The sequence below is a fragment of the Chiloscyllium punctatum genome, chromosome 39 (genome assembly GCF_047496795.1).
Source record: "Chiloscyllium punctatum isolate Juve2018m chromosome 39, sChiPun1.3, whole genome shotgun sequence".
Lineage (NCBI taxonomy): Eukaryota > Metazoa > Chordata > Chondrichthyes > Orectolobiformes > Hemiscylliidae > Chiloscyllium > Chiloscyllium punctatum.
The window spans coordinates 53567899-53590911 of record NC_092777.1 but is presented as its reverse complement, the minus strand read 5'-3'; the positions used below and the strand labels follow the sequence as shown (position 1 = coordinate 53590911).

General features: G+C 38.5%; 1 protein-coding gene across 1 annotated transcript in view; it reads right to left on the bottom strand.

The window, feature by feature from the left end:
- Positions 1-23013, bottom strand: part of LOC140464058 (dynein axonemal heavy chain 17-like) — a 408886-nt gene that overhangs the window by 40654 nt on the left and 345219 nt on the right. Inside the window, exons 56-61 of the mRNA XM_072558720.1 lie at positions 15496-15731; positions 13721-13843; positions 11918-12122; positions 9321-9485; positions 8128-8268; positions 1802-1972 (exon numbers count right to left, since the gene is read on the bottom strand). Of these exons, the coding sequence (XP_072414821.1) occupies positions 1802-1972; positions 8128-8268; positions 9321-9485; positions 11918-12122; positions 13721-13843; positions 15496-15731 (1041 nt within the window). The remainder of the gene's footprint in view (positions 1-1801; positions 1973-8127; positions 8269-9320; positions 9486-11917; positions 12123-13720; positions 13844-15495; positions 15732-23013) is intronic.

Genomic DNA, 23013 nt, shown 5'->3' with positions numbered 1-23013 from the left:
CCATCACTATTATTCAAAGAAGTTGGCAACATGACACTTCAATCCTGAGAGGCAAAAGTGTTCACTATCCCAGCCGTATGCCTAAGGCCTAGAAAGCATTCCAAGTGCACAGCTGACTCTACCTGGCTCTTACGGCAGAAATAGAATTCAGATGAATACAGCAAGCCAGCCGGTACACAGAGAATGTTTGGTTCTCTGACCTTTAATAAAATTAAACAAACATTCCATATTTCTGATAAAATACATTTGCAGTTCTCCAATTATGCAGTATCCATTCTCTAAACTCCACGCTTCACAGCATATTTAGGTGTCAGCCTGAAAACTCTGTATTCCATCTGCTGTAATCTGCTTATTGGCATCTAGTGCCTAGAAATCCAGTTCAGTTGTTCATGAGTATTGGACAGTTCATGAGTATTAACAGCCAGTTGTGTAAATATACTGACCTCGAAATACTCAGTATATTCAGAATATTTGAGCTCAGTGCACGCAGTACCTGGAAGGAGATACTGAAATTCTATCTACATGTGTTTTCTGGTCTGCTAATTCCTAACTGTCCCTGCATTCATCTGTGCTAAATTAAAAAGTACCCTTGACGTAACCTTAATCATGTTTTAAATTCTGCTTGACTCACTTATCTTTGCTATGCAAAATGTTTGAAGAAACTACATATTCCTCCTGAAACAGATATATATGATGACTTTGGCAAAATATGCAAAATTATGAACATGCTAATTCCTTGATATTTTGTATTTCTTAATCAATCAACTAATAATATCATTATTAAATCAAAAACAAAAATTAACTTAATTTCATCTTCTTGTATTTCTTGTCAAAACTGTTTTTGCTTTGAACAAAATGAACCATTTATTACTCCATTTCTCTTGTCAAACATGTTATTATTTTCTTCAAAAGGATTCCAATGACACATCCTGAACATGAACGTGAATTTTCCATGGTCCATGCAATTTCTTCCTACAAATGCTATTTTCTGATTTAACTTCTGTATCATTCTTCTCTTCATCTTGTAAAACATTTAGCTCCCTCCAATTGATTTGTGCTTTCCATTACTTTGCTGTATAAATTTATTGCATTGTCGTGTAGTTTTTGTTTAAAAGCTTCATTTGTTAATAGTATAGTGGAACATATTGCAACCTTGAAATCCATGAACATCTTAAAAAAAATTCCAGCAAAGTTAAGAAATGACAAAGTAGATCAACTAACAAAGCTATAATATTTAGCAACTAGAAGATCCTTATTATATCTGCAGACAATAAAAATGTTAATCAACAATAAAACAAATGAAAGTGTAAGTTGGAAAAAAAGTATTGCATGTTCATATGACATAAGCTGTAAAACAAAGTATGAAATAATTTTTCTGCTTTGTGGCTACAGATGCAGGATTATTATTGTCATTTTAATGAGGTGATGTGGCCTCCTGCCTGATTTTTTGTTAATTATGCTCTTGGGCATGTAGCTTTGGGAGCAGTTTGAAAGTCCCAATCCTGAAAGCTGAAAGCCCAATTTCAGATGGAAGAGTTCAGACTTGTTTACTTTTCAGACACAGAGCTCAACCAGTGGGAGGAGTTACCCTGGAATTTGGAGGTACACTGAAAGGAATCTACCATACTTTATCTTTGGAGTTAGTTCCATTATTGATAGTCTGAAATAATACTGTCCTCTGCAGATGGTAACAAATCAAGATGAAAAATCAAATTCTTAGCACAATGCTGAGAAGTACAGACACTTTTTAAAAGTATGATACATGCTAGCTCCCTTTACCAAAAATAAAGCACTGATATACCTGAAAAGCAACTTGAGCTGTGAAGATGAGTTTGTCTCTTTCAAATAGACCTCTGGTTATATACACAAAAACAGAATAGGTGATTTCATCTGTGAGATTGAGGACACGCTCCTTGACATCATCTGCTGGTACTGAGCGTTGAATGGCTTTCTCAAATGTGACATGAAAGGCCTAAATAATAAAACAATAATTGCATTATTTTTCTGTTAAAGTTTACATATCAACTATTAGCTGCTTTGGCATAACTGTATTAAAAGATCACATTGAATTGCATGTCGCCTGTAAATGAGCATAAGGCTCAGAATACTCAATCAACTTGTAGCCAGTAGTGGTACTATGAGCAGTCTCTGTAGATTGCTACTTTGGCATGGTAGAGAGACTTGTTTGCTCTCAAAATCTCTTGAGCAATGTTGTGAGGAGCTCCTTTCTCCTAGTAGTCCACCCATGGTGACAAGAACTGGTGGGGTGGGTGGAGGGAAGGTGTCAGGCAACATGTAAACTTGCAAGTTCTCAAAATCAGAACAAGGAAAAGATGATTGTGCACTTCACCAGCCACTGGAGACATGCTACCTTAACTGCTCATGCTTAGAACTGTGTGTAGAAATTTTGGTGCTACAGACCCGAAGGACTGAAGGGCCTCTTCTACACTGTCTGATTCTAGATTCCTGCTGCCTCATGAGCAATGCACCTGAATTATCAGCTCGTTGTGCAACTACCATGATCTCAAGATATTCTATGGGTTTAGGTTAACTATGCTCAGATGCAGACTGTGTCTGGAAAAAGAAGGTTGCATTGGCAATGTAGCACCTGTCATTGTGGTTTGACACATTTCTGAAATATGACCACCAATTAATGACTGTCTGCTCATCCCAAATGGAGAGAAGCCCAGAAAAGATGGTCTAAAATTAGCTATTCATTTTTTTCCAATCTTAAACATGTAACAAGTTTAAGATTATGTGGACAATGATGGCACCTCAAGGTCTCCATGTGAAACAAAGTAATGTGAAGCTTCTACCATGGTCTATTTGCCAAGTCCTATGGTGACAGACATTGATGACAGGGACATTGCTGTGAAATTGCCTGGTCAAGAATCACAGGCAACAGATGAAAGTGATGACTAACTGTAATGGGACAGAGGTGTCTTTGGGCCGAAGCATCGGCGATTGTGCAGTCGTCTTCAGGATAACCTCTATTCACTCTAAATGGTGAGGAGGCTAGAAAAGGTGTTCTTAAAGGCTATTCACTTTCTTTTACCCAGAGAACAACACCCTGCAGTATGACCATATTAGTAGTGAAAGAATAATATTTTAAATTTAGCAACTTTGAATGTTAGAATTCTTCTGGTTAGTCTCCAAAGTGACCATCTGAAAAAAATCTGAATTCAGTGAGTCCCACTTTCCTGAAGTGGGGAGTTGAAGGAACAAGCACAAGTATATATCTTCTCTTGCAAAGAAAAGATTGATGGCAACACTCATGTCTAAGGAGTTAGATTTTGCCATGTGGGGTTTGATCTTGGATTCACTACTGGAAATTTCCATTTGGATTGATCAAAAATTCATGATATGTTATCTAAAGATTAGCTATGACTAATATGTCAATATCGTCAGTGCTAATTCCCCAACCTTTGACTTTGAGGATATCATGGACAAGTTCCATTCTCACCGTGATCATCTTTTTGAAGGTTAATCATAAAACTGATATCCGAAGTTGAACTATTTTGAAAAAGGAGTGGAAAAAGTCCTGCTGACAAAGTATGCTTAGCACAGTTATATTATAGAGGTAAAAACAATGACTGCAGATGCTGAAAACCAAATACTGGATTAGTGGTGCTGGAAGAGCACAGCAGTTCAGGCAGCATCCAACGAGCAGTGAAATCGACATTTTGGGCAAAAGCCCTTCCTCAGGAGGAAGGGCTTTTGCCTGAAACGTCGATTTCGCTGCACAGTTATATTATAGCCCCTTTCACTCAAAGGTCAAACACAAAACCACATGAAGGATTCCTAGATCAAATCATTATTGCCTAGCTCCAAAACTGAAGTGATGTCTGTGACACTCAATCCATGCTGAGGATGATGCCAGCTAATTGAATCGTTCAATCAATGATGAACATTCACCTAGCACCAAAATATTGCAAGACCTAGAACAGCAAAAGAAAAAAACAAATCACCACCAAGTAATGTTATCACTCAGACTTATTCAACAGAAAATGTCCTCACCATCATAGATGCCAAATTTCAATCAATTTGAATTTACTCCATGTGATATCAAAAAAATGGCTGAAGGCTGTGGATACTGCAAAGGCTATGGAACCTGACAATATTCTGGACATTGTACAGAAGATTTAAGCTTCAGAACTTTCCATGCCCCTAGCCAAGCTGTTCCAGTCTGGCCTGACATCTACTCAGCAATGTTAAAATTGCCCAGGTGTGTCCTGTATATAATGAGCTGGAGAAATACCAGCCTATTATTGCCCCATCAGTCTACTCTCTACCACCAGTTGCATGATGGGAGAGTTCTTAAGTCGAGGTAATCACCTAGTCATAATCTGGTGACATGGTAGATGGTGAAATTTGAATTTAATAAAGATCTGGAATTAAAAAGCTAGTCTAAGGGTTACCATGAATCTCTACTGATGGCTATAAAACCCATTTGGTTCACCAACATCCCTCAAGGAAAGAAATATGTTGTCCTTATCCAGTCTGGCCCACAAGTGACCCCAATAAAAAATTTGATTTATTAAACAGAATTTGACTAGCAACATCCTGGTCATTGACACTTAGTTTGATTTCTGGCAGGCCCACTCTGTTCCAGTCCTCATTATAGCCTTGGTTGAAGCATGGACCAGAGAGCTGACTTCCAGAGGAGTGGTGAGACGGGCTGCCCTTGACATTAAATCCCCATTTGACTGAGTATGCCATCAAAAAGCCCTAGCTATATTCTTCACTGATAGTTTCACAATGTTCAATTTTTAGATACTGAAGCAATTTATGTCCAAAGTAGCAAGACTTAGACAATATCCTGCTTGGTCTAAGAAGTGGCAAGTAACATTTGTGTTGCACAAATGCCAGACAAATGCAAGACCATCTGCAGCAAGAGGAGTCTAACCATCATCTTTTGACATTCAATAACTTTACCTTCACTGAATGTCCCACTAACAACATTCTGGGAATTAAATGAAAACTGAACTGGACTAGCCATGCAATTACTTTGGCTCTAAGACCGAGTTAGAGGGTAGAAATCCTGCAGTAACAAATTAATCTCCTAATGGTCCCAAAGCCTGTCCACCATCTACAAGAATAAATATCTAGTAGCAGTGTGTACCATCCACAAGGTGCACTGCAAAAATTCACCAAGGGTCCTCAGACAACACATTCAAAACCCAATACATTACTATTTAGAAGTGCAAGGCAGCAGATACATAAGAACACCACCGTGAAAACAAGTAGCAAATCAAAGGGCAATTTTCCAACAGCTCAAGGTTGATGCACAAAGACAAATCCACAGAAGTAGGGACGTGTGGTGGGAATAAAACATCTGAGATATCCAACCATCAGGACATGAGAATGTTTTCTTTAAAGCCACCAGGCACATCTAAAGATCAATGTCAAACTTGATAATTCCACTTTTCTCAGAGAATGGTTTCTTTTCAATGAAACTACATTTTTATCATGTCCACTGTAAATCAACAGTGGAAGATGATACTGTCCAGATTATCTCCCGATCTCTTATGGCAGAATTAAAGGGTGAGAATGCTATCTATATGAGAGCCACAACAAGCAATTGAACCCACGAAAAACAGCAAAGTCTAAGGCCCTTTCTATATTCAGATTGACAGGGTTGTTAAGAAGGCATACAGTGTTTTGGCCTTTATCAATAGAGGGATTGAGTTCTGGAACCAGGAGGTTAGGCTATAGCTGTACAAAGCTCCGGTACGGCCACACTTGGATTATTGTGTACAGTTCTGGTCACCGTATTATAAGAAGGATGTGGAAGATTTGGAAAGGGTGCAGAGGAGATTTACTAGATATTGCCTGGTATGGAAGGAATGTCTTATGAGGAAAGGCTGAGGGCCTTGATGCTGTTCTCGTTAGATAGAAGAAGGTTGAGAGGTGACTTAATAGAGACATAAAAGATAATCAGAGGGTTAGATAGAGTGGACAGGGAGAGTCTTTTTCCAAGTATGGGGACGGCAAACACGAGGGGACACAACTTTAAAGTGAGGTGAGGTAGGTATAAGACAGATGTCAGAGGTAGTTTCTTTACTCAGAAAGTAGTAAGGGTATGGAATGCTTTGCCTGCAATGGTAGTAGATTCGCCAAGTTTAAGTGCATTTAAGTCGTCATTGGACAGGCATATGGACGTACTTGGAATAGTGTGGGTGGGATGGGCTTCAGATTAATATGACAGGGCGGCGCATCATTGAGGGCCAAAGGGCCTGTACTGCGCTGTAATGTTCTATGAAAATTCAGTGTTCTTATAAAGTATAGGTAACTCTGGGTGGTGCAGGAGGTGTGTGGAAGTTAAAATGTAGAACTGTATTTATATCACAAACAGAAAGTACTGGAGAAACCCAGCATGTCTGGCAACATCTGCAGAAAGAGAAGTCGTGTTAACATTTTGAGTCCAATTACCCTATGTTAGACCATCAGAGAAAAGTTGATAATTTAACCATTTGACCTCTGGTCATTTACGTCACTTTTTCTCTGATTTAGATTGAGCTATGCTCTTGATTTTCTTTCTGGAAGACATCACAATAGATCATTTAGTCGATGTTAGTCCCATCTGTCCCTTTATTTAATGAACCAAAGTAATTACTGGAAAATTAATAATCAAAACACTAAAAAAAGGCACTGACCTTTACACAAGATGGATTTTTACATGAGAAAGGATTCTGACAAAGGATCACTGGACTCAAAACATTTTCTCTATTCCTTCCTTTACAGATGCTGCTTGAAATCTTTCAAATTATTTCTTCACTGTGACCTGCTCCTGGATACAATGCCTCTTACATTGACCAGTTTTATCACCTATCTACTGACTATATAAAGCTGGCCAGGAAACTCATTTACTGCTGGGAGTAAAGTGGACAGCACTTCCTTGGTTGACTTTCTCCACCAATACTTCTAAAGCAGTGTTGGAAAATTGAATTGAATTGAATTTATTACCACATGTACCGAGGCACAGTGAAAAACTTTGTTTTGCGAGCAATACAGGCAGATCACATAGTTAAGTAGCATAGATAAGTAAATAATCAGCGGTAAAAACATAAACCCATGTACAAGCGAAGTGTTTGTGAGTCCATTCAGTATTCTAACAACAGTAGGGTAGAAACTGTTTCGAAACCAGCTGGTGCGTGTGTTCAGGCTTCTATACCTTCTCCCTAGTGGTAGAGGTTATAGAAAACATTGCCAGGGTGGGATGGATCTTTGAGAATGCTGGCAGCCTTTCCTTGACAGTGGGCCTGATAGGTGGATTCGATAGATGGGAGGTTGGCCTTTGTGATTGTCCGGGCTGAGTTCACCACCTGTAACCATCTCCGATCTTGAATGGTACAGTTGCCATACCAGGTAGTGATACATCCAGACAGAATGCTCTCGATGGTGCACCTATAAAAGTTGGCAAGGATATTAGCCGTCATGCCAAATTTTCTCAGCTACCTGAGGAAGAAGAGACATTGTTTGGCCTTTGTAACCAGTGCATCCACATGAAGAGTTCAAGAAAGCTTGGTGTGGATGACTACTCCCAGGACCTTGACACTCTCCATTTGTTCCATCTGTGTGCTGTTAATGTGTAGGGGGCATGAGTAACATCCCGCCAAAATTCAATAATGAATTCCTTGGTTTTGCCGGCATTGAGAGCTAGATTGTTTTCAGTGCACCATTTTTCCAGGTCTTCCACCTCCTGTCTAGTCAGTTTCATCACCATCTGAGATTTGACCGACTATGGTGATGTCATCAGCGAACTCGTAAATGGCATTTGTCTGGTATTTGGTGACGTAGTCATAGGTACACAGTGAGTACAGTAGGGGGTTGAGTACACATCCCTGGGGGGCTCCAGCATTGAGCGTTAGTGAGGATGAAACATTGTGAGTTTGTGCTGATTACTTTAGCCTGCCATTTTGCCTAATCTGTTGAGTGCACTCAAAGGTGTATTCATTTGGAAGAGGTGTAAACTATCTTTAAATGAGAGTAATGGTTTCTTGTTCTACCCATTACCCTCAATGAACTTGCCAATAACGAGTGCAAGTAAACTGTAAGCTTGTCAATTTTGTGTTCAAAAATGGCTCATGCCTCTAACAAATGTGATTGGGTCTACCAAACATTTACCTTGAGAGAAAACTGGTAAATAGGATTGATCTTATTCAGGTCATCAATAACAAAGTAGAGTAAAGATGCTCTCTGGGCAGCAGGTCTGTAGTTTTCTCTTGCCTCATTTATTTTAACCTCTGTTACCTTTGCTTCAGCCACCTGTACGAAAAATAAAAATTTATATGTCAACGGATTCATTCAAGCTAAAGAATTGTTACATAAGGGAAACACGTGGAGCCTAAATTTAATTCACAATGACATTGTACAGAAATAATTAAAATACTTAGATAAAGTTATTTAGTTAAAGCATGTAACATGATGAGTTTGAAAATATATTCTATTTTGTTATAGGTTGATCTGGCATGAGGATAGGTTATCAATAAAAACAGATAGTGCAAGTGAAACTAATGTTGGCATTTTGACTCCAGTGACTCCTTTTCAGGTTCCAGAAAAGAGTCATTGGACTTGAAACATGAAATCTGTTCCTCTCTCCATGTTGCTATCACAACTTTTTTTTTTCCAGTTCTCTAATAACTATGGTACTTTTATTCAGGTTTTGAAGATTTATTCTTTATAGCTCACTTTGCAACAAATATTGTAATTCCAAATAAGAGTTATTAGATTAGATTACTTACAGTGTGGAAACAGGCCCTTCGGCCCAACAAGTCCACACTGCCCCACCGAAGCGGAACCCACCCATACCCCTACATCTACCCCTTACCTAACACTACGGGCAATTTAGCATGGCCAATTCACCTGACCTGTACATCTTTGGACTGTAGGAGGAAACCGGAGCACCCAGAGGAAACCCACGCAGACACGGTGAGAATGTGCAAACTCCACACAGTCAGTCGCCTGAGGCAGGAATTGAACCCAGGTCTCTGGCGCTATGAGGCAGCAGTGCTAACCACTGTGCCACCGTGCCGCCCATTTGGATTCCAAATGTTAACTCTGCTTCACTTTCTATGACTATTCCCAGACCTGCTGAGATCTGCCAGCACTTTCTATTTTATTCCAATGTTTTGAAATTGTTTCCTTACTGAAACAGCAGCAAAAGCAGTTTCCTCTCAAATGTTATTTTCTATCTCTGTCAGTAAAATACAAATATATAAAATACTACTCCAACGGTTTGAGGAATTCTTATAACTGTGGGTCTCATTTTCAAAGAATAAAAATAATGAGTGCATCAAATTTAACATTAAGTAGCTGACCTTCTGTTCTATTTCAGTCGCAGTTTGTTTGGTTGTCTCCAAGTTCTCCACCAGAGCTGTATCACCAAGGAAATTTCCAGAAGCTTCTGAGAGTCGAGCTAAAAGAGAGTCTTCTAATTGTTTAAGAACAATCTTGAACTCATTCTGTTGTGTTGTAAGTCTTGCCTAAAGTAAAATGAATATTTATTGTTAGTTGTTAACAAAACTTTCTGTATGAAACTGATTGTATAGGTAGAGAATCTGGTAAGAGGATATATTGCAAACAATGGGTGTAATCTCGAAAATTTGTCTTTCATTAGAACTTTTGAATTAATCAAATAAAGCCTAATTTTGTGAAATCAGGTAAAAAATAGAAAATTGTGGGTAGCAAGCTTAAAATTGTCCAACAAATATTTTTATTGGTGTAGTTTCCATGTTGAGAGAACACTGGCAAAAAATTGGTCCCATGTTTTCCTTTTTGAATCAAGGTTATCATTTCTAAATTGTTGCAGTAAATCATTAATAACACCTTTGTTGTGAATAATTGCCAAAGGATAAGTTCTGTTTAAGGTGCTTCTCTGCAGGAACTTTACCTACACCAGGCAGCTTTATAGAGTCAAAGAATCATAGAGTTGTACAGCACAGAAACAAATTCTTCGGTCCAACTTGTCTCTGCCGACCAGATAAGCCAATCTGACCTAGTCCCATTTGCCAGCATTTGGCCCTTATTTCTCAAAACCCTTTCTTTTCATGTACCAATCCAGGTGCCTTTTAAATGTTGCAATCATACCAGCCTCCACCTCTTCCTCTGGCAGTTCATTCCATATACATAGCGCCCTCTGCGTGAAGGACCTCTCAGCTCCCTTTTAAATCTTAATTTTTTTTGCCATCAAAGTTGTTGTATGTGCAAACTAATAATAGACAGCAAAGCCAAACTAAATAGGGCAGGAACCTTGGTGAACAATGGTGCAGTATATCACATTAGCACAGGATTAAATGATTAAGAAATAAACAGAGGAAAGACTGAAAGAGTTGATTTGAGTGGGTGGTTTTGCCATCAAATCATGTACTGCAGAAAAAATTTAATGGCGCTCCCAATTAAAGAATCAGCTGGACACGACAACTAAATTTGAAAGGGAGCATTACTTATAGTGATTTACTTAATGGACAAGAAATTCTAGTTTTGGTTTTAAAATTAGCCTGTTCGGACGTGTTATGACACACATGAGGGGCAGATATGACAGAACCAGACTTTCTGGTCCAGACGTGACCAAGAAGAGAAGTTTAGGTTTATCTTATGTAGACAAGTTATGACACACCTCTAGAGTAGGTGAAACTTGAAATTGAGAGGAAGGGATACTACCTCTGCACCAAAGTTCCCCTCAACAGCAGTTATTTAAAAAAAAGCTAAGGCAGATATTAATTATTGTCATGTTGTTAAAATGATTCTTTACCTGTAAGTTGCTAGATTTAACTTTCAGTGGCCTAATTGCAGAGCAATCAGTGTGCAACTGCAGGAACTCTATCAAAACTTCAGGTAACTGAATTTCAAGATGCCATTGTTATAAGGTAGTATAAACCAATCACGATCTGGGTTCAAATTCCACCAAGGCACATGATTAAAATTGAATTCAATAAAAATCTGGAATTAAGAGTCTAATGATAACCATGAAACCATTGTTAATTGTCAGAAAAAAAATCTGGTTCATTAATGTCTTTTCAGGAATAACCTTACCATCCTGAGGGTGGCGCAGTAGCTCAGTGGTTAGCACTGCTGCTTCACAGCACCCGAGGCCTGGGATTGATTCCATCCTCCGGTGACTATCTGTGTGAAGTTTGCACATTCACCCTGTGTCTGTATGGATTTTCTCCAGGTGTTCGAGTTTCTTTCCATAATCTAATGATGTGCAGGTTAGGTGGACTGGCCATGCTAAATTGCCCATGGTGTTCAGGAATGTGCAGGCTAGGTGGGTTAGCTATTGGAAATGCAGGGTTATAGGGAAAGAGTTGGGTCTGGATGGACTGCTCTCCAGAGGGTTGGTGGATTCAATGGTCCAGATGGCCTGCTTCTACACTTTAGAGATTCTATGATCCCTCCTGGTCTGGCTTACATGTGAAACCAGACCAACTGCAATGTGGTTGGCTCTTAACTGCCCTCTGGGGCAACTAGGGATAGCCAAGAAATACTGGCCGAGTCAGCAATGTCTACATCCCATGAATAAATAAAGAAACTGTTCTGATCCTAACTACAAATTACAAGATGATTTGAGCACTAACACCATGTCAATTATACACCATTATCTTTTCAACAAAATCCGGCCATGTTAGTCAAATCCATTGTTTTACAATTTGAGAGAAATAAGAACAAAGTCACATTTGAATGCAAAGATATTGCTAACAATTTCACAATGCCTATAACAATAAAAAATGATTATTGTATTACCATAAATAACTTAGTAATATCTATTCTATATAAACAGCATCAAATAAAATATCCTTCAATTAATTGAGTAATGTCATCAGAAATATACCATTGTCTTAGAATATGTGTTATATTTACTTAAATTGTGCATGATGCTGCAAACTTTTTAAAATATCTTATGTCTATTAAAATATACCTTCAGCTCTTCTAAATCAGGACGTTCTTTAGCAACCACAGCAGCCAGTAGTTGATCTTCCAGACCATCTCTTGTTACAAGGAAATTAATTAAAGTACATTGAGCTTGCATTTCTGGTTTGAAATGGGGATTAAAATATTTGGTCTGAAGTATCATTCTGAAGTTGGGATGATATTCAACTTCTTTATCTCCTATATGGATATACCTAAATATGCAATAAATATTAATTATTGTACATTTTAGTTCAGAGCAGTCATTTGCTGAACTTAACTTACAATAGTTTTGAAGGGTGTAAATATATAGGAAGCCCCATGCCTAACTTTAGACATATCATTACCTGCTCAGGAAGGGGGAATTGAGATGCTAATCATTGCCCATGGATTTCTGGGGCTTTTCTGAGAGAATGGTATTGGACTGTCTGCAGTCAAAGCAGGTAAAAACAATGACGGCAGATGCTGGAAACCAGATTCTGGATTAGTGGTGCTGGAAGAGCACAGCAGTTCAGGCAGCATTCAAGGAGCTTCGAAATCGACGTTTCGGGCAAAAGCCCTTCATCAGAAAAAAATCAGATACATTGGAGCTGTGTTAATGAGGCCGGAGACCTTTATGGCCCTGATTCTTCTAGAGGAGGCACGGTGGCTTAGTGGTTAGCACTGCTGCCTTACAGCGCCAGAGATCTGGGTTCAATTCCTGCCTTGTTCAACTGTCTATGTGGAGTTTGTACATTCTCCCTTGTCTGTGTGGGTTTCCTCCAGGTATTCTGTATTTCTCCTACAATCCAAAGGTGTGCAGATTTGGTGAATTGGCCATGCTAAATTGCCCATAGTGTTCAGGGATGTGAAGGTTAGGTGCATTAGTGGGGGGAATGGGTCTGCATGGTTTACTCTTTGGAGGGTCGGTGTGGACTTCTTGGGCCGAAAGGCCTGTTTCCAGATTGTAGGGATTCTATGAATACTTGTTATAATCCTCAGCGTAGGCACAATATATTAAGATGGTGGGTAAGACTTGGGAGGGAACTCAATACTGGGTGAAGGAAGGAAGGCAAGTTGTTTATTATTTTTTTCATTCCCCTTGTGATGGAGACCATCATCCCATTTACTATTCCTAATTACTTATTGTATCAATATGTGACATTTTTATCACAAGGAACCAGCAGCTCCTTTTGGACACAAACGTTTCCCAATCTCTCAACATTTAAGAAATATTCTTGTTTTTGTTTTTGCGACTAAAATGAATACATTGATCCAGTTTTTCCTGATCTGCTATTCACCTCAACTACCTCTTACACCAGCAAATTCCACATTCTTATCACTCTCCAGGTAAAAAAAGTTTCTTCTGGATTCCCTACTTGATTTTTCTTGTAATTATCTTATATTTGGTTCTGCTATTCCTCACAAGTGAAAACACACTCCCTGTGACTATGCTATCAAAATATTCCATTATTTTCAATACCTCTATTTGGTTAAATGTTAGCTTTCTCTTTTCAATAGAGATATAAAAAAGCCTTCAAAATTTGGTGTAATCTCGCAATGCAAATATTTGTAACCCTTCCAGTGCCACGTTAATACTCTTGATAAAATGGCAACCAGAGCTGCTTAAAATGAGATCAAATTGAAGTTTGATATAAGATTTAGTATATATTCTCCAGTTTACAAGTCTGTACCTCTTGAATAACTTGGTTGGTTTACATTTAAAGGCCTTATTGATCATAGTGTAGTTTAGAATGATTTATGTACTTGGTGTCTATAAACCAAAGAAAGTCAGTATATGAATTATCAAAAAACATATGGCGGCTTAACTTACTTTCCCTTTTTGATGGTGTTTCTTCCCAAAAGAGCATCTAGGACTGGTTCCACCGTCTCACTGATGTTTTCAAGTAATAAAGTGTCTCCATTGGCTACAGCATGTTCAATTTTATCAAGGTAACTGTACGCCCAATAATTAATGACAAAATATTAAATTCTTACGTAGCTTTAACATTTAGTTTAATAATAAGTGGCCTGTAAATTAGATCATGTCAGAACTGGAGCTATTTCACACATACCAATGCAGGCCCATGGGAAACTGCTGTCAGCACTAATGCTAGCCCTTGACACAATTCAACAGTCTAGAAACACTGTGCTCAACCTGTTCTCAAGGTCCTGAGGTATGGAACATAAATTGTTGTCCATAGAGCTAGGAGAAACATTCCTGTGTTTGTAGTTGCACAATAAGATGATTAACAATACATTTACTTTGCCAGTGGTTAACTGAACAGTCTCTATATAGACCACATTATCAGGACTACCATCTGGGCAGAAAATGTCTGATTAGTTAGCTAAAAATGTTTGAGAAATATGGGGATTGGTCTGTGATGGGACAGACTAAAACAATAGAGGGGATTTATTTAGCTGCTGGATGCCTAAGAATACAAAAGTTTAAAAGCTACAGAGAGAAGCTAAGTGTCAGGTAAATGGGAAATGGTGGCAAGTAAGTGGGTGAGGTGTATGGAGTTGGTAATTGAACAAGGAAGGAATGTGACAGATTGATAGTAGAATAATAGGCAAGTGGGTGAGGGGGTGAGGTAAGGAAGGATGTTGGGCTCGGTGTCGGGAGGGGTTTTGGGTTGGGTTCTGGGATCCAGGTTGGATTGGGTGCCAGGTTGGGGGTGTGTGTCACTGTGAGAAATTGGTGATCAGAAGTAAAGTCACCACAAGTTCAAACATGGTTTTAATTCTCTAATGTTACCTGGATAATTATTCAAGTGAGTCAGTGCCTTTTAAAGTCTGTGACTCTGTATCAAACTTGAAAACACTTTCTGAGGGTTCTACACACTGGGTTGTTGCCCAGAGTTTAAACTTCCAGACCCATTCACAGGCTATCATTGGGACTTCCGAAGGGTCTCAATGTACATTAGTTAGGGTATGTCCTCTGGAAATTAAAAGTCTGAACTATTTTGCTGGATGGATCAGATTCCAGACTATCCCATTTAGAACCAGCCTGGAATTGGTGCAGTCTGACACCTGTTCAAGTAATGCAGCTCAGGAGTGCCATTTTGATGAAGTCTACCCTTCAAATCAGCCACTGATATTTAAAGCTGTACCCCTGGTGTCAAAAGGCACAGCTATGAATAATCATGAGATGAGCCTCTTTACTCCTGATAAAAGCCAGCTGAGAAGTTCTTTATAACATTCCATTATATCATCCAGTACAACAGAACCAGAGAATACAGTATATAACGCTGAATGAAATAGGGGAGGTAAATTCAAGACAATGTTTTTATGATGGCAGCTGTGTACAGGTTTGGTATTGTGAATGGAAAAGTCAGGACAATTTCATTCCAGGGATTGTAGTATTAGCTGTATTACGTTGCCATTAAAAGCAGATGAGGACCTATTGGTTGACTTAACAAACAGAAAATTCCTTAGTGGCAAGATGGGAATGTTGGTATTCTGAGAGAATAGTGTCACATGAATTGAAGGTCTTTCCCTCAACTAAAACTATCTTAGAAAGAAAAGTAATTATGCAGAAATTTGCTAATGTATTCAAATTTAATATATTAAATATCAAAAATTTCAATTTTAACCAAATGTACAAACCCTCTTTGTCCAAGTCGTATGACTTTCAAATCATCTCCATACTTCCTTTTAATCCATTTGATACCTTGTAGTTGTGCATCAATAATTAGAGGCCAACGTTCTGTGTTACAGAGGATTGTAGCATTTTCAGATGATGTCCGATCACTAGGCAAACCCTGATTATTCCAGGCAGCAATGTCAACATCATCAGTCAGAAGGGAAAGTGGGTCTAAGTTTTCAGTTATTGGAATTGGCACCTAAATTAATTACATAAAAAGTGTGCATCTTAAAATCTGATTGAAACGTGTATTAACAGTAATTAACAATTGCAATTTTATGGTTTACATCAAGTTTTAAAGTTGAGGGAATAATCTGACATAATATGATTGCTAAAAATGTTCTGGATTATTGTGTTTTATTTTATTTAGATAATTTTCTCTTTTCTGACAATAAATCACAGCTATTTTATCAGACCTCAATGTCAGTTAGTGAAGGAGATGTAGACATGTAGAAGTAAGTGAATATATAGTCATTGGGCAGGAGTGGATCTGGGTGTCTTCAACATGGAGTTGTGTTGTTGTGTCACCATAGTCTTACCAGACCATAGGGGCTGTTCTCTTATTGGGGAGAAGCGACTGGTGGTGATTTAACCTGAAGACCTCCAGATCTCAGGCAAGGGAAGAGGTTGAGAAGGAGAGTCCTTCATGGTAACCTCAAACTGGTGATGGGAATTGAACCCACGCTGTTGGCATTACACTGCTCTATAAACTAACAATCTGGCCAACTGAGGTAAACCGATTCCCTCGACATGGAATAAGAATCCTTCCATAACATCAAGTCAAACGTAGAGAGGGAAACCTGTTCTGGATTACCATCCTTTCTCACCAGATGACACATTGCTTCTTCATGTTGAAGAAGAAACATTAAGGATACCAAAGGCATGGAAAGTAATTTAGGTGGGGATCTTCAATGTAGACTCAGCTGCAGTCCTTATTATTACTTTAATCCAAACATGGACTGAAGAGCTGAACTCAGTTGGTACAACGAAAATGACTGCACTTGACATCTGTGAAGGAAGGTGTGTAATTTTTATGATTAATTTTTGGAGTTTGGATTTTGAACTGATTGGCATGTGGGTTCTGATCTCTATGTATGAAGGGCTTTAATGATTAACTTGTCTGTCTTCCTCGAGTGATTATTTTTTTAAAAAGAGAAAGGCAGTGTTCCTGGAATGATAGTGGGAATTTATTTGCATTGTAAGAAGTTTACGATCAAACAAGAATAAATATTGAAAAACATCATCTTGCTTTCAGTTTAGAACAATCAGGATTTTCTTTTACTTGGGTGGATGATCTTATGGAGTAGGAATCTTTTGGTTTAAGTTTGCAGAAGTCCTGGTTAGTTGTGAAAGCAGTTTCTCCAGGAAAAAGGACTTAATTCAGAAGTTGTGAAATAACTTAAATCAGTGTAAGGATTTGTTTAAAAAACTGCAGACCAGTATTTGTTTTGAAACCTTGAAGGTGTTATTTAAAGCTAATGAAGTTTAAGCTTAGTTGTGCGACTAATTGAAAAAGGTCCACCAAATTCTCAACTGGGAATTGAAAGAAATAGTCAAGGCAAACTTATAGTTGTGATAGGAAGAATAATTTGGTATTTGAAGACTGTAAAGTGATGGTTTTAGGATAGTTGGGATTATATTTTTTTGCTTTATATTTCAAAATTCCAAATTGTGATCTACATAAATAGTTTGGTTTATTCTATTCTACCTTCATGTCTTTTGGGTAATAAACTTTGTTTTTTAAAACCAAATCTGAAACATTAGGATCATAGAATTATACAGCACAGAAAAGATGCTTTAGAACATCAAGACTATCCCACCAAGATTACATTAAATCTACAGTAGTCCCACTTTTCAGCATTAGGCCCATAGCCTTGAAAGTTATGACATTTCAACTGCTCCTCTGCGAGGTTTTAAGCAAAACAGACTTTATTCTCACAACACAGTCAAAATGTAAATGAAAATTTATTGCTATAACTTTAATTCCATTGAAATATTTAATAAAATAATCTATTATCCAACTACTAATCATCAACTGTTTCAATATAGCAGCATCCCATAAATGCACCCTTGGCAAAGCCATGTTCAGCAAAACAGATTTTCATCATGTGCTATCTCCCTTCCAGTCCAGCAGAAAGGAACAGCACAAGATGCAACCTAGCAGCAGAGAGAGAACTCAAGCTTTTTACTACAGCAGAGAGAGAGAGAGAGAGAGAAAGCGAGAGAGAGAGGGAGTGAGAGAGCGAGAGAGAGAGAACTTTATCAATCAACTTCAACAACCAACTCTAAACCTCAACTGAAAGCAAAACTAAAATTCTGGGTCTGTGCGAGCCTGACTCCATCCACTCAAGCTTCTTTTATCTAATTTTAAAAAAAACACATTCAGGGAGTTCAAAGCGGTTTACCCACTGTTTATGAAGCAGACATTCTAGCAACACCTCTCTGCAAGAGAAACAGCACAGAACAAAAATCTCTTAAAGGCACAGTACTGTCACATATTCCTTTTCCATTCTCCTGCTCTCTCTCCATACCTTGTTTCTAAAAAACCTTTTTGTTCATAAATATGTTCAGTGACTTTGTCTCCACACCCTTATGTGGTAGAGACTTCTGAAGATTCACCATCCTCTGTGTGAAAAAATTAATTTTTTTCCCTCCATCCAGTCAGTCCATCCCTGTCAAAACTCTATAAGTTTCAGTAAGATTCCTCTCATTCTTCTTAGTTCCAGTTAATACAAGCATAATCTACCCAATCTTTCTTAATATGACAATGTTACCATGCTAATATTAAATGTGTTTAATTGTTGCCGAATCACCTCAATGGCAAGAATTTTTTTCTTGGATAAGGAAACCAAACCTGTACATAATATTACACATATAATCTCACCAAGGCCCTATATAGCTATAGTAAGGCATCCTTGCTGCTGTATACAAACTGTTTTTCAATAAAGTCCAACATACCATTTACCTTCTGAATTGCTTGCTGCGTCTGCATGCTGTTTTCAATGACTGATGTATAAGGACACTGAGCTCCCTTCGTACATCACCATTTTCAAATCTATCACCATTTAAATTAAATTCTGTTTTGTTTTCCCTGCCAAGTGAATAACTTTACACTTATCCATGTCAAACTGCATCTACTATGCATTTGCTCAATCAGTAACTTACCTAAATTGCCTTGAAGAATTTTTACATCCTCCTCACCACTTATAATCTCATCTATTTTTGTGACATAAACAAGCCTGGAAATATCATATTGGATTCTATCATCTAAATCTTTTTTGAACTGTAAGTAGCTGGGATTGAAACACTGAATCCTGTACATTCGCCCAACACTACAGAACATAAAATATAATACAACTGAAAGTTGTAGAAAACCTTTGAATTCAGAGGACGTAGGTTGTCTTGTGATGATTTTTTAAAATTCCAGATGCACTATATAATCTAGACATGACAAATTATTTGACCTTGTGAAAAGCAATTGAACCATCTAAGGATATTTGACTTCACTTGAAGAGGATAAAGAGGCAATTCATCTGCTGAAATAATGTTGGACTTTACTGGTCTTGGTCTGCTGTTTCAATAAGGATACCTTTTTGGTCAGGAACCTAATTTCCTGACAGGTGAGCTTAACTATTGCTCACTGGGTTTTGGATCCAGTGCATTAAGAGGCTGCAAGACCTCAAGAGGGCATACTAGATAAAATCCAACATTTTCATATGTCGAGCTCCACATGCATTGTATTGGTGAATGCTCGTAAAGTCATTCTTCAGCCTTCAAAATTGCAGTTTGACCCATTGCTCTTTTGCTTGTTCTTTACATTGCTAACTATAATTCACTGTCAGCCTGTAATCCTATTTCATTCATGCCTCAGTTACTCTTCACAAATGTTGTTGTTTCCTCTCTCCAAAACAGTACAATCTGCTTCAACTCTCAGTAGAACATGCGAGCACCCAATCTAGTGAGATACATAATTTGGGGTAGGTGTGTGGTCGAAGAGAGTGGTGCTAGAAAAGCACAGCCAGTCAGGCAGCATCCGAGCAGCAGGAGAGTCGACGTTTCGGTCATAAGCTCTTCATCAGGAATGAAGGGGTGGCCCATTGGGGCTGAGAGATAAATGGGAGGGGGGGATGAGGCATTGGGGGGGTGGGTGGGAAATGGGAGGTAGCTGAGAATGCAAAGGTAGATGAAGGTGATAGGTCAGAGAGGAAGGTGGAGCGGATAGGTCGGAAGAAAGATGGACAGGTAGGACAGTTCAAGAGGGCAGTGCCAGGTTGGAAGTTTGGATCTGAGATAAGGTGGGGTGGGGGGATGGGGCGAGAGGGGAAATAGGAACCAGGTGAAATCCACATTAATCTCATGTGGTTGGAGGGTCCCAAGGTGGAAGATGAGGTGTTCTTTCTCTCGGCATCAGGTGGCAAGACTTTAGCGGTGGAGGAGGCCCAGGACTTGAGTGTCCTTGGTGGAGTGGGAGGGGGAGTTAAAGTGTTCTGCCCATAGGGCAGTGGGTTATTTAGCGTGTGTGTCCCAGAGATCTTCCCAGGATCAATGTTGAATCAAACCGGGGTCCCTGGTGCTATGAGGCAGCAGTGTTTAACCACTGTGCCATTGTGCTGCCTAAATTGTTTTAAAAGGTATGATGATGGTGCTTGTCATGGATTAATGGAAATTGGCACTGGATAATCATGCTTGTTTGAAAAGCAGATGAGGCACAATGGACGAAATGGCCTCCTGCTGTGGTGTAGTAATTCTGTGATTTTGTGCTGCTTGTATTGCAGCTGCTGCTGGAGGTTTAACAGTGGAATCGCTTCTCCTCATTCAAGTGAAGCAGCATAAATTATTCCCATGCCGTGGTGAAGGCTGGAAGGAAGGTAATGCAAATAAAGAGGAGTAAAATTCCTTCCAAAAGGTCAGAAATCACTTGCTGCCATGACCAAATGTGGAGTGCATTTACAATGCTCTTTTTAGCTGTCTAGGTCAGATGGAACAAATATCTTTAATTCTTTTTAGCGTGCATCTATCTTATTCTTTAAGGAAAATATGGTACTATTCAAAATGAAGGAACAAGTTAGAAAACTTTTTTGAATGCATGAGGAATACTATTACATGCTAAACCCAAGCAAAATAATGAAGTGAAACATTAAAAGCTCAAAACACAGGTATAAATTTTAAGAAGAGTATCTAGTACAAAGGAAGAATGTACAATATGGAGTTTAAAAGTTTTTAAGGTCTTGAATTGTGAGAGTCGGCACTGACACCATGGCTGATTAGTTGATGTATCGTATCATTAGCTGTAGCTCCTAGTGAGGATGTGTTTCTCCCACTTGCTTTATTACTTATACTAACTTCCAAGAAGTTGACAAAACAGGAAGACAAACAGCAAGCCTCTTTTCCGCTGAATGGATTCATTTTCTTTCTCTGCTCTGTCCAAAAGCTGTTTGCCTGAAATGCAGATCACTTGTATATTCCCATGTCTGGTGTCACTGTTTAGTTGAAGCTCAATAATATGTGTAGGTCATCCCAAAATATGAAACATCCAGAAAGATGTCAATCAAAAATTGGAATTTCTTCACATCAGACTAAGTTTCAGCATTTTTCAACAAAATTTGAGCTTAGATTCTCTCTGTTAATCTTGTATTGGTTTCATGAGCTTAGTTCAACCTCATCAAGTGATCACTGCAACAATCTTAAATCAGTGTGTTCTCATTTATCAGAAAAAAAATTTTGCTTGTGATGATACTATGGCTTTAAGATGTGCACTTTGTCCTTGTTTTGTTTTTGAAGACAGGTTTTGAGACAGAGGTGTAGAGCTGTCTATTTGAATCCAATGAAGTAATCAACTTTTGAGGCCTTGGGTACTTTTTTAAAGTTGGAATAATAGGAGCAGCCTGAATGGCTGGGGTCAAGCACCCCCAGAGTCAGGATTCTTAGTTTTAATTTTTGACTAGCAATTGTTGGGGTCTTGAAGTTGGGTTTGGAAGCTGAAGTACATCTCTCCCTGCATCTCTCTCTTTCAGAGTTTTCTTTTGATGTTTTTTCCTCCTGAACAGGAGAATTGCCAAAGAGACAATCTATTTTACTGAATTTGCCTTTGCCAAGGGTGTATTTATGAGATAGTGCTACGTTGGAACAGTGCTATTACTTGAATATAGCATTCATGAATCCAGACTGAGCTGAGGAGGTTCTGCAGATTTTTCCAGATTTCTACGGAGGTGGATTGAAATGAAGTAGGCACCTATGGTACTCCTGTTAGTTGTGTGCTGCTGTCAGCTGAGGAACAGGTTAGCTCCTAGAAGGGGAAGAGCTGAAATTCTTTGCGAGGAAGACCGAGTTTGAAGAATCTTGTTCCTGAGATTGACAACGTATTTGCTGTGCGAATTGTTGAACCAAGTCATATGATTTATCTTAGCTGACTCTGACTAAGTTATAGCTTTTAACCAGTAACAATTTTCTTGTTAATTCATCTTTAACTTATGTTTCTTTTGGATGATAAGGTACAGGTAGCTATCTCAAATGATGCTTAATGTTTGCTTTATCTTACATTTTTACAGTAAAAGCTTCTCTTGTTTTAAATGGTGGAATCTTGAGGCTTCTTTCATTCAACAAGTAAGTGGGATTTTAAAAAAAACTACTTGTCTCTATCCACATTATAGCAGATTACATCCAGATTTACCTAATAGAACCAGGGGGAGTGACCACTTGATTTCAGTCCCTTCCTGCATAAACGCAGAAAAGGCTGGGATAATGTCAGAATAATTTCAATTTCAAAAGGTTTAACTCCCATTACAGAATACATGCAAATCTTTCTCCCTCCATCCTCCTTTCAGATTCTTTCATTTCACCTGGAGGCTGCTGGTTACCTTTCATGTTTCCTCAAACCAGTCACCCAGTTTTGTGTTAGTCTTTCCACATTTAAATCTCTCACCACTGAATCTTTCCAACTGGTTTGAGGCCTTCCTTGTTTTATCCTTCCTGTCAGTTCCACATCCATTCCTCATCACGTGTCCATCACCTTACTAATATATGACTATTATGATGAGATGTGCCTTTAGAAGGAATTTGTTCTGTTTTGGTTCCCTTGCAAGCATGTATTGTAAACCTGACACCAAACTGTTTGCTCTGTGCACAGCAGTGTGGATTGATTTGCTTTCTTTTAAAAAAAAAGTAGAGAACAGAAGCATGAGTGGATGGAGTCAAACTCGCACAGACCCAGGGTTTCCAGGTCTTGCTTTTAGTTGGTGTAGCTGGGACTTTGGAGAAAGTTACAGCTTTCTCTTTTGCTGCTGCAAAAGCTTGTGTTCTCTCTTCACTGCTGGGTTCGTGTCTATCTGTTTTCCTTTCTATTTGCCTTTGCCAAGGATATTTATACGATGCTGATATATTGGAACAGTTAAGGTGTAGTAGTTAAAATGTATATTATTTTGTTAAATATTATGAGTTACAGTTAAGCCAATTATTTTTATGTTTGTATTTTGTCTTTGTTT